The sequence below is a fragment of the Archocentrus centrarchus genome, assembly GCF_007364275.1.
Source record: "Archocentrus centrarchus isolate MPI-CPG fArcCen1 chromosome 18 unlocalized genomic scaffold, fArcCen1 scaffold_23_ctg1, whole genome shotgun sequence".
Classification (NCBI taxonomy): domain Eukaryota; kingdom Metazoa; phylum Chordata; class Actinopteri; order Cichliformes; family Cichlidae; genus Archocentrus; species Archocentrus centrarchus.
The window spans coordinates 6133942-6145988 of record NW_022060145.1 but is presented as its reverse complement, the minus strand read 5'-3'; the positions used below and the strand labels follow the sequence as shown (position 1 = coordinate 6145988).

The following is a 12047-nucleotide window of genomic DNA, read 5'->3' as shown; positions in this document are numbered from 1 at the left end:
ACTCAGTCTGATAAAGAGCCTGCCAATGGCATAGGGAGGGGGGAGGGGCAATCAATATACCACCATTAAAAAGAAATAATAATAATAAGAGGTTCATAAAAAGATATATTGAAAACAAACAGAAGAGGACAGCCGGAAGAGAATATACTGGGTCAACATGCAACAAAATGATGAGTCCTCCTCTCCTCTGCACACAAGCTTATTCAGGGGCTTGATGATTCGGCATTTTATTTCCACAATGAAACCCGAACAATTAATTTGATTCCCTTACTGCTGCAGTTCTTCCATGCTACAGTAAATAGACAGTCAGCACATCGGCATGATGAATTAGCTGGGAATTCAAACCTGCAGCAACAGCTGAACGTGAAGCAGCTGAGCAGAGGACACTGGACCACAGACTTCTGCCTCCCACGCCGTTTCAACAGTAAATGGCTAATGAAGCGGCAATTCAGTTTTTAAACTGTGCTCTATTCAGTTTTGTTCATCATAGATAGATAGATAGATAGATAGATAGATAGATAGATAGATAGATAGATAGATAGATAGATAGATAGATAGATAGATAGATAGATAGAATTTATCTTAACCTAATATCAGAATAGTAGGTTTATGCTAGATTAACTGTGCAGAAGGCATGGGATCCACCCATTTGTTTTTGTTAACTCCTTATCCAAGGCAGTATTTTAACATATCCACAAAAAGCCCCCTTAACATCTTTTGCAATCATGCAGACAACTACCATCACAGCCCCACCTCGGTGCATCACTGTTGAGACTATACATTCACTCTTAGTAGTCCTGGCACCCCCCAAACATGCTGGATCCCATCTGAACTAAGTTATCTTGCTGTCATCTTACCAGAGCATGTCTTCCAAATATTCAACAGGCTTCTTTGCAGGATCTTTATCAAAGTTTAATCTTGCAGTTTTGTGCCAAAAAGCAAGTAATGCTTTTTTGTTTGTTCACCAAGGTGGGGCTTGATGCAAGGGCCTTCTCGCTGTCTACGCTTTTCCAGTGAGCTCTGAATTCCTTTGCCAAATATGAAGCACTTGCCTTGATTTTCAGAGCTAGACTGTACAAGTGCTGTACTGTCCTTGGAGTGTTTTTAGAAAGAAGGCCATTGAGGCTCTGATTAGTGAGACGGAGGTTCCCTCTACACCATTTGATTACTGCCTCTGTATCTCTACCTATTTTTAACCATTCACTGATCATCCTATATCCTTTTCCATCTTCATCAAATCTCACAACCAGACATCAATTCCTGTGGAATTATGTCTGTGTAGGTTCTCAGTCATCTAGGTCATAGTAGTTTCTGGAGCTTGAAAAAAGGGCGACTGGACTTCTTTTTTGTTTTTTGAAGACATTTCACCTCTCAGCTGAAAGACTTCTTCAGTTCTCAGACCAAAAGGTGGAGAGACCCAGGTATTTAAACCCTGAGCTCCCTCCCCAGGCGTCTCAACCCCCATTTACACCTTTGTTCTGGTGACCTCATATAGGTCACATGAAACAATGGAGCGAAGTCCCAAATTGGCTTCACCTGAAACCACTGATTGTAATGACCCACATCTCCTTTCACACCTTGGCGCATGTGATTATGCACATGAACAATAGAGGATCACAAATTCCTCTGGAATTGTTGGACAGGTGTTCCAACCTACTTTTGATTGCTCATAAGAGGAAATACGTTAGATGTTTACATTTTTATGCATCATGCAAAACACATCAGACTTGTAGCAAATTCATTCTACATGGTGACAATAACCCCAAACATGCAGTCACAAAAACTATCCTCAGCACCAACAAGAACAAGAAGTCCTGTAGCAGATAGCCCCCACAGAGTCTGATGTTCACATCATGGAGCCAGTCTGGGATTACATATAGGCAGGGGAGCACACGAGACAGCCTGATTACTGAATCGCCACAAAAACTAATACTTAGAACAACCTACCTGCCATATACCACAAAAATTTGTGAGCAAACATAAGCAACTGTTTTCAGCAAAAGAAATGCTTCCTATAAGAATATGTTCTAGTTACTATAGTAAATTTAACCAAACGCTTATCATTGGAAGGACCTCACTGGCAACAGAGAGGTAGAACAATATGTACCTTTTCATTAAGCCTATTCTTGGAAATCTTTCTGTCTGCTGCTGTAAAATCCACTCTCCTGTTTCCAACAGACATTAGACTGAATCATCAAGGTGGTTAATCTCGCTGATGGAGAACCAAGAGGCTGTTTTGAACACTATTTTTTTTAATATAGTACAAACAATGAGCTTGGAACAAGAAGACAGACTTCATTTTAAACACTACCTTTAAACCACATGCCATTTAAAAAGAATTTAAATGTTTTAAATAGCATTCTCCTTTCATACCTTAGTGATTGTGCTACAGGGTTTTTGTCTGACCTTTATCTGACTTCTTTATCTGATTTAACTGACTATAATAACTTGGTATTTTTGACTAGGTTTACCTTATAAAAGAGCTCAATATAGACTACTTTTTAATTAAATAAAGGTTAATCAAAAGGTTTATATTAAATTTGCAATTACTGGTTTCTAGTTTTGGACATGTTATTATGTATCAGTACAATAAGTACCATGTATGTTTCCACCCACATGCCTGCATCCTTCACACTAATATCCAATAGTGGGCGATCACTCTGTTAGCGTGTGAGAGGATTATGGTGAAAATCTCAGGCCAAATGTGAGACTTGGCAGCCATGAAAACACAATCTAATGAGATGAAATCACATTTCATTGCAAAACGTCTTGCTCATCTGCAGCACTACCCGACAAGTGTTTCAATCCCATATGGTTATATGATTTTGGTTTGAAGTGCACTGCCACTCCAAGTCCAGTCTCTGCAAAGCTGCCCTGAGGGCAATTATCCCAAGACACAATCACTGCCTGCACGTTCTGCCCGCTGCAACTCGAGAGAGAGTGAGGCTTGTTGTCGTTTACCAAGGGACCTCTTGTCCTTGTGGTGTGACCTCTAAACCTCTGGTGAGCCATATGTGAGAGAGTGTGTGCGTGTGTGTGCAAGTCCGCTCTGTCTGCTGGGCATTGGAGTGTCAGGGAAATTCACAGCCTGTGCAAAAGCAAAAAAGGCTTTTAACATTGATTGTCTCACCCATCCAGAGTGGGGTGGCTCAGAAGGCACGGGAAGGGGTGTGACATACGTGGAGGGTTTGGTTATTTTTGAACAGAGGCGGATTAACTACTTGGTGACAGTTTTATGATAAGCTTAATTACCTTAACTTCATATTTATGGGTCATCTAGGCATCAGCAAAAACTCAAAGCATATGTGAAACAATATCTCATTAATGTCTCCTCATTTGACAAACAGTATAATAGTGATTATATCCTACAGTAAATATGCTACCATTTCAGCATCTTGGTGTGAGCTTACTGTATGTGCAATCTTTTGCTATAAATGTTTTAAGAATAGTGTTAAGTTGATACAAAAATCTAAACCAAAATATCAATAGGCTATATCTGCATACATGGAAAATATATTTCCGTTGCCTAAGGGGTGGGAGGTCATTGACAGTGAGTGCATTATTGAGCCATGTAATCGATGGAGTGCTGGGTCACCGTACAGACAGTAGTGCTGGCAGGCAAAGCAGCATTGTGGGGAAAACTGGACATGCTTGCTGGAAGAATGGATTAGCCCTCATAATAAATGGCCGTTAAAATAATAATTGCACAAAGAATTCAGACCCTTATGTAATTTAAGGGTCATTTTCTGTTGTTGCTGTTTTGGTATTAACATCCATGTGGACCTCATTTGCTGCCCTTTGCAAATTTTTTTCCATGCCAGCATCTAAAATTTGAAATAAAGCAACGAACCACACTCTCTTTGGTCTCACTAGTTTACTGAAAAAGCAGGTTGTCTGCTGAAGTGGGCGTATTTTACTCACCCAAATTTAGTGGGTGAGCTTGTCTATTATTTGCTCAACCTATGCAGGACTTTTGTGTGACCTATGCTCAACTAAAACATCAACAATGACGTCTAAACTTTCCATCTGAATCAGGAAAACAAGATTATGCCTCTCCCATTGTTCATGTTAATATATGCTACCACATATTTTTGTGCTGACATATTTGTGCCGATTCTCTTCTGTACTGAGGTCAACTTCAGCTATGGATGAGCACAGACTCACCACCACAGTTCAGATCTCAGAGTGGTAAATTTTATCGACAAGCTTGAGCCAAAGGTATGCACGCAGCCTGAATTCTGAGTACTGTTTTGAGAAGCTTGTTTCAGCAGTCCGCTGAGGGCTCAGACAGTAGAGTTAGAGACACTCTGCCCTTCTCCCTCCCAACCTCTCTGTGCAGTTCAATATTTGATACCACTCCTAAGTGATATTGTTTGTAGCTCCACGCTGATGGAAAAAAAAAGAAGATGCTGGTTCTTGTGCCGGGAACTAAGTGTACCAGACTAATACAATGTTCCCTCCAATGAAAAACATGCACGTTTAAAGGTCTATTATTAAACTGTAGGAGATTCACTTCAACAAGATCAAGAAAACTGCTGTTTTGTTTACTTTTTAGCTAAATTTAGATGCTGAATAAACACCTGAATTATAGTTTTTTGGCCAAAACTAATTATAAAAAGTTGTAGAGTGAAACACTTTCAATCTTTACATTAATTGCTCCATCTAGCTTACATAGAGTTCTGACGTCGGAGATGTAAAAACAGCTGACAGCATTTCTCCCTCTTCCAGTTAGGCCATATCATGATCTAAGCAAAAAGCTGATGTGTTTACTCTCTTTCCTACAACAAAATCTGTGTGCTTAAATATCTGCTTAGCCTCACAGACTTAAACTTGGCATACAATGTTGACAGGAAAACCCAAAACACTTATTTTGGGCCCCCAACCTGTCTCACAAAGAACAGCAATATAAAACTAACATCACAAAGTCGTTCTTAAGAGGAGAGAGAGGATTAGGGACAATGGGGAAAACAATGTAGAAATGGTCACAGAGGGTTTCCAGGAAAAATGCATCCACAAGAGAGAATGAGATATTTGAAGAAGAGAGTCTGCAGGGATGGTGCAGTACAGAGTTGACATACAGCACGTCGGCGCTTAGGAAATGTATACATAAGGGACACACTGGGCACAAGAGTTGCCTCCAGGCTGTTGAAATGAGAACAAACAAATTTTTTTTTTTTGGAGTAGGGGGATACAGAAATTAGAGGAGTAACTCACCAGAGTCAGCAAATTCTGAAGGAACAGTAAACGAAAGAGAAATGAGAAGACAGAAACAGAGACAAGATAAATCCAGGTGATATTTAGTTTGAGAGCGAACATTTTATCATTGATAGGCATCATTTCCAAGATGAGAAATGTGAATTAAATTAAAAGTCAACAGCTCTTTATGCATGCTAATAAATGACTCAAATAATTTGAACTTAAAATAAAAAAACATATTTTGGAAAACATCTTTGCAGAGAGTTAGATGAGAAGCTTGGTACTGCTCTTCTATCTTGTAGCTAAGCGTTAAAAATGGGGCAGGAAATGCTAGTTTAGCTTACAAAGAAGGGGGGAAAATTTGGATTTTATGCTTACCGGCACCAACAGAGATACCTTAAGTGAGTGTAATATGCCATATATAGCTGTGTATGGTTTTTAGAAAATATATATGAGTGAGGTCATTCTCATCTAACTCTGGACAAAAAAAGTGAATAATCATATCCCCATGATATGATAGAAAGACATGCATTCCCACACACACACACACACCCTAGCCATCCATAAACGTGAACAGGGTTTTCCCTGCATGTCAGATTTTGCAAATCACTAAGCACCTGCGTTGCATCAAATGCACTTTGCAATCATGGCACAAGTTGAAGACACAACACAGAAGGTTTATATTCAAAGTACCATTGCCCATCAAAAGCAAAATTAAGTTTGTGTGGTCACTTTGGAGAAAATAGTGCAGAAGAAAGGAAAAAGTGTAAAAAGTGAAGAGTCAGAGTGTTTCAGCCAGGATAAACCCCACAGACAGGCAGTTACGCACAGACCCACTGATTCAGAGGACACGGCATTGACTTGCACTAAACTCATCCAGCCCTAACCTTAACCAGCCTTAAGCCAAACCTAACCATATCCTCAAATAAACTTATCTTCCCTTGAAAATATGATGATTCACATCGTCATCGTCATCATTATTATTGCTTTTTGTCCCCATAAGGAAGAGACGTCCCCGTCATGTGTAGAAAAACATTCTGGTCCCCGTAGTCCACACACACACACACACACACACACACACACACACACACACACACACACACACACACACACACACACACACACACACACACACACACACACAGCTAGCAAACTCTAAATGGCTAAAACTCTAATAACCAAAAGCTAGCCAGTTCTTAGTACTAGCACAGCAGCCTTTCAGGGCTGAGGCCTGAACAACTTATTTTGAGAAAAACCAATGAAAAATGTATGGACTGAGCCCTGCCAGCTCCCCACATGCCTGCTGAACTACACTTAAAGCCTAAGAGCACACAAGGACACGCAGCACAAGCGTCCAACTTAAATGGATGGACCCGTTCGTCTTTCTCTATGCTGTGAGCTCACCCTCTAAGTGCTCCTTTGCGTTAATGTCAGTAAATGTTTATAGAACACATTTGCTCATCTCCCAACAGGGTCCAGCTTGATTGGGCCCTTATAGTCCTGCAGCCAATGAAATTGTGAAGAACTCCAATTTTTCAACTGTACTCGAGTCTTATATCATGGTTACATGTCCATTAGATTATGAAAAAAACTTTCCAGTGTGCCACATGGAAATTTCAAAATAATTCGTACAAATCATCGGAAGCTGAATGTGTTGCTTTTGTTCTTGACAGTAATTAATTCATCGATCGTGTCATGTCACACTGTAGCTGTTGTTTCAGTGAATTCATTTCCAGTCGTTAATTTGCCAGAAGACTTCATCAATCAAATTTGGTATGTCACGGCACATCTGCTGCTTTCACACTAAAGTAGGTGCCTGTTTGACCATTTTAAATCCATTTCAGTTATTATTTCTTTTTGTTTTGTTTTGTAAATAGAAACTTATTTTGGACATAAATCATTAGAAACACAAAGAAAGCAGTAAAGATTCAGTCCAGATCTTGTGCACACAGTATAGCAGTGAATACTACTATGAGATGCCTTGAAGAAGGCACCAGGAGAACAGATCTACAAAGAGCAGCAGGATGGATTATGTAGAACCCTCCATTGTGCATATATGTATAAATAACAGTGGCCATACAGACTTGCACTCAGGCTGTGATTTACAATTAATCACCGCAATGGAATGATGAATACACTCCAGAAACAGAACGCCTTGGATTGAGTGTACGACGGCAATTTGATGCATGTTAATGGGCACTTTAAGGCTTATTAATCTCTCCTGAGCTGAATCATTCCAGGCTTGGCTTTCAAGGAAAGTAAAGTCATTTCTGAAGAAAGCTGAAATGGCTCTGGACTACAGAGCAGCCGTTTGCTAATGCATTCCTATCAATCCAGAAGGGAAATATTTAGTGGGCTGACAGATTGCTCTAGGACCTGTGTGATATTTTCCTGGGTACTGACAGTGACACTTTCTCAATCGAGCAAAATAAACTGAATGCAAACTTTCATAAAAACTTAAAAGGGGGGGGGGGGATAAAAAAAATGACAGTGTCTATTAGGTGGAATCAGCATTTTACATTAATATTCATTTTTAAGGATTAGGATTTGTCACTCTCCTCAAACCCCTGGTGCCTGTTTGCGCTTCCTAAATATGCATTTTTCAATTTTTTCTTCGTCTTTTTCAGGGTGGGCTGAGAATGGGATGACACCGCGTCACCCCCCCCAGCATATTAACACATTCATCCCCTGTGCCGAGCACTGACACTGCTGATTTTTACATTTCCTTCAGCTAAGCTAATGGACCTTCATCTTGGATTAAAGGAAAATGATGTTTCACCTCAGCACTGAGCTCTCCTTGTCTTATAGGGACCTTTTTTTTTTTTTTAAATGGGCAAACAACACAGGGACAGTTCAAGTACATTTCAATGTTAATAGTGGAGCTTTGGAATTTAAAGAAGTATGTAGGGAGCTTGTGAAAAGATGAAAGCCAATGTTTTCATTCTGACGCTCTGCGCTGTTAACGAATGTGAGCTCAGCAGTCGTCTTCCTGTGAAGGAATTACATTTTTCAGTCAGTCCATTTCCACATCTCAAAATTCAATTTTAAGAGTTAAAGACAAGAATCAAGTCAAGATCCAGGTTTGCTCAACCTGCAAACATACATAATGGAAAGTATAAAAAGAGTATCTGTGCTGCGTGTGTGTGTGTTAGAGACTTCTTTCTGTGTGCAGTTTACCTTCACTTAAAGGGTCCAACGTGTGAATCATCAGCTGGAAAATGCTGTTCCTCATCAAGCTGTTGTGCAGTGAGGCAGAACTACCTCCCCTTTGAAGGCGAGGCCGGGCCTGCGAGAGGAGACAAAAACTGTCAGTCAAATATTCTGCTACTGCTGGGAATGGGACTCTTTCATTATCCGGTAAATGTTCTTAATGTGAGCACTACACTAAAGTTATTTCCAATCCAAGGGTATTCAACTAAATGTAGGAAGCCATGCTGTTTTGTAGGCTTGTTCATTTTTACATTATAGGGAAATATCATTTTAGGCATTTGGAGCTTTGAGTGTTCTGAATTCAGAGCATTTTATCACAGAAGGAAGGATTCACGTTACTGCAACATTTGTTCATGAGCATATGATGCGTTACCACCTTCAATTACACTTCTGGTTGAAATATGTTTTTCTAATCCTCTTTTACATAAAAACCCTAAGCGGAACCTGCAACCCAGTAAAAAATCAAAGTACTACAGCTTCTTAAAAATATAAGCCTCGTGGCTTGTGACAGGCATTTATACTTAAAGTGGCATTTTTTTTTTTTTTTTGAGTTCCTTCTCCAAGGTCGCTCCAGCAGTCGAGGCGTAACTTGAGAACTGTGGGAAATTAGGCACCGTTCTAGGTGACAGCTGCTGCGAACATGTCCACTTTTGGCTCCTCAGAGGTGATGCGTAGGCAAAGGAGGTGTCAGGTGCTAATTCACAGGCTCCTGTGGGTGTGAGCGGGAGGCAAGGGAGACAAGCGGAATGGCACGACTTGTGTGAGGGTTAGAAAGTTGTAGATTCTCAGTGTGACTCTGAAGATTGTCCTTCTGCTCTTTTATCTGCTTTCTTTATATTCTGGATGGAAGCTGAACACTCTTGTTCCTGCTGGAACTGCGTAAACAGTAAAAGAGGCTTCCAGAATCTGAGCTTCCTCCTCGATTGCCTTTTACATGCTGTGCACAAATGCAACTGTTGCAAAGGAAGTGCTCTGGGAAACAGACGGAGCTACTCTCTGCACAGAGGGAGGCTGAGGGTTAGAGATAACAGTGTACATGTCTTCTTCACAGTATGGTGGGAGAAACAGAAGTCACTCTAATACATCTACACAGAAACAGGGACAAACACAGAAGAAGACGGGGGAGTGTCAATCAGACAGGACCTACCGACAACTTGCCGTCATCCTCTGGTGTCCCAGGACTTGCCTTCTCATCCAACACAAAGAGAAGAGGAAGTATAAGGGGGGAGGAAGAGGAAGAGAAAAAGAAAACAAGACACAGATGTGAAGCAAGCCTCACACAACCACACAGACAAGACGAAAAGACGATAGAGAAAGACATTACGGCACAGTAACAGTGATGGTGATGACTGACTGTGATGTAAGTGGACAAGACTCGAGGGACAGATTCCTCCCCTCTGCTGTGCCTGCCTACTGTGTCAGTCACAAGCTGAGCAGGATTAGAATGTGTCGACTTGAATTTCCTTGAAATTCATTCAAAAATGTCATTTCGATTTGAGTCATTTAAGTCAAGGGTGTCAGCTTGCATCAGAATTTAAGGTGCTTCTTGTTGCAATGTAAAAGTACAGGTAAAGAGTAAGCCTGCCTGCTATGGTGAGATTTTTTGGTCAATACTGAATAGATACTGAGATTATTAAATATGGTTACTTGCATGTACTGAACTTTAAAAACAATGTATTGAACAAAGAAAAGTACTGTACAAAGCAATACTTAGGCCCACACCATTGACTGTATATAAAAGATGGACGTAGCCACCATGATGTCATTCACTGGCAGCTTAAGTTCTGCTGTCAAGCCTCAAGCTGACTGTTTTCGCATTTCTCCATGTGTTTTATCAAGCAACGGGCAGATCTGACTGAAAAACCGACTCGTAGCTTAGAGATTGGTTGATCACATGGTAACACATACCCTGCTTTATGCTCCTTTAAGACTAATTTACAAAATCGAAATTTTGTTGTATTTAATGAGACTACAAAGCTAGCAACAGAGCCCATAAGCTCATCAGGACAGTTCTTACTGATGTGACAGTCAAGTGGAGTGAGGAATGTTTCTATCCAATCAGAGTACTCACACCGAGTGGCCATTAAAAAGGATTTCAGTTTAAGGCACTTCTTCATTGGCTTCTTTTTTCAGATCCAGAAGCTATGTCCAGCCATTATATACATGCTATGGTCCAGACTAGGGGTATTTTTGGTGTAGATAAGACCCAGGCAGGCCTCTTATATACACCTTGGGAGACCCACAAACACACACACACACACACGCATGCACAAACACAAACTCAAGGCAAAAGCAATCCCCTGCAGGCTGCCTTACAGAAATCTTTGTCGTGACTTTTACTTTAGAGATTATTTACCAAAGGCTTTCTTTCAGTCAGCTCGAGCTTAACAGTGAGTGAGTTTGCAAAGGGCTCTGCTTGATTCACAGCAAAAATTAATGCAGCACAATAATAATTTTACCTCAGTTATTTTGTTGTGGGGGTTAGGTTAATTAGTCATTCTAAATTGCCCGTAGGTGTGACTGTGAGTGTGAATGGTTGTCTGTCTCTGTGTTAGCCCTGCGACAGGCTGGCGACCTGTACAGGGTGTGCCCTGCCTCTCGCCCCATGACAGCTGGGATAGGCTCCAGCCACCCCGTGACTCTGAACAGGATAAGCAGAAGAGGATGGATGGATGGGTGGATATTTTTGTTGTTATAACTGTTCGGAAGCCAGATATCAAAATTAAAAATGTGATTGCACCTACTCTGACTATAGCTATAGGACAATTATTCCTTAATTGTATTTACTTTCTTGCCACTTTTCACAAATGTAAAGGTCAAAAAAATTCAGTTACAGCTGCTTCTCTGTGACCTGTAGACTGGAAAGCAGAGATGCACTGACTGATGATGCTTTCCAAACAATGTTTTTGTTGTTATTTGTTCCCCTTTTTGTGAGTCACAGAAGTTTTTAAGTTTTTCTGCAGTTATTCGCCCTTGAAATCCTGCGAGTCCCTACAGAAGACTAGAGGGACATAGCAGGCTGCCCTGTAATACAAAAAATAAATAAATAAAAAATAGAGGCAACAAAAATCCACCTGCTAGCCACCTGTGTGGCAACTGACACGTTAACGTGAGAAGTTGAGCTAACCAGCCGCTGGCCGGTGCTTCACATTTACAAGTTTGAAAGCCGTACCGTTCATCTCATCTAACTCTCACCAAGTAAGAAAATAAGTGTATTCTGCCAGTTTAATGTGGAAACTTTGCCGGGGGAGAATGTGCCAGATCATGCCAAAGAGACTCCAGTCTTTTAACAATCACTCGATTTTCCTGCCATCGTTCTCAGCAGGCCTTTTTTGGCATGTGCAGCAAGAGTACTGTAACACAGTTTATTTTTGAAACAAAAGCCTTTCATCAACTGCCTGACAGAACTGTGTTCACTTCATCTCCAAAACTGTGTGTGAAATAACAGTCGCTTAAGGCCTCTGTTTCTAACTGCAAGGGAACAAACACAAAGCTTTTGTTCAGATCTCAGAACATCGAGGCTTTGTTTCGCTGCCTACACCATTTCGAACAGAAATGTGTCGAAGGAGGAGGCACTGGTGTGCATTGACAAAGTGCAAGATGCGCAGTGAAATTCAGAAATTGATTCAGTTTGATCTTGT

At 40.7% G+C, this 12047-nt stretch overlaps 1 protein-coding gene across 7 annotated transcripts in view; it reads right to left on the bottom strand.

Annotated features, from left to right (window-relative positions):
* The window catches only part of slc24a2 (solute carrier family 24 member 2), a 49819-nt gene that overhangs the window by 18908 nt on the left and 18864 nt on the right, over positions 1–12047 (bottom strand). For 3 of the 7 annotated variants that reach the window (XM_030722542.1, XM_030722541.1, XM_030722545.1), the window contains exons 3-5: positions 9554–9601; positions 8374–8482; positions 5215–5229 (exon numbers count right to left, since the gene is read on the bottom strand). In XM_030722542.1, coding sequence (XP_030578402.1) covers positions 5215–5229; positions 8374–8482; positions 9554–9601 — 172 coding nt within the window. The remainder of the gene's footprint in view (positions 1–5214; positions 5230–8373; positions 8483–9553; positions 9602–12047) is intronic. The other 4 variants (XM_030722543.1, XM_030722546.1, XM_030722544.1 and 1 more) reach the window with 4 other exon arrangements.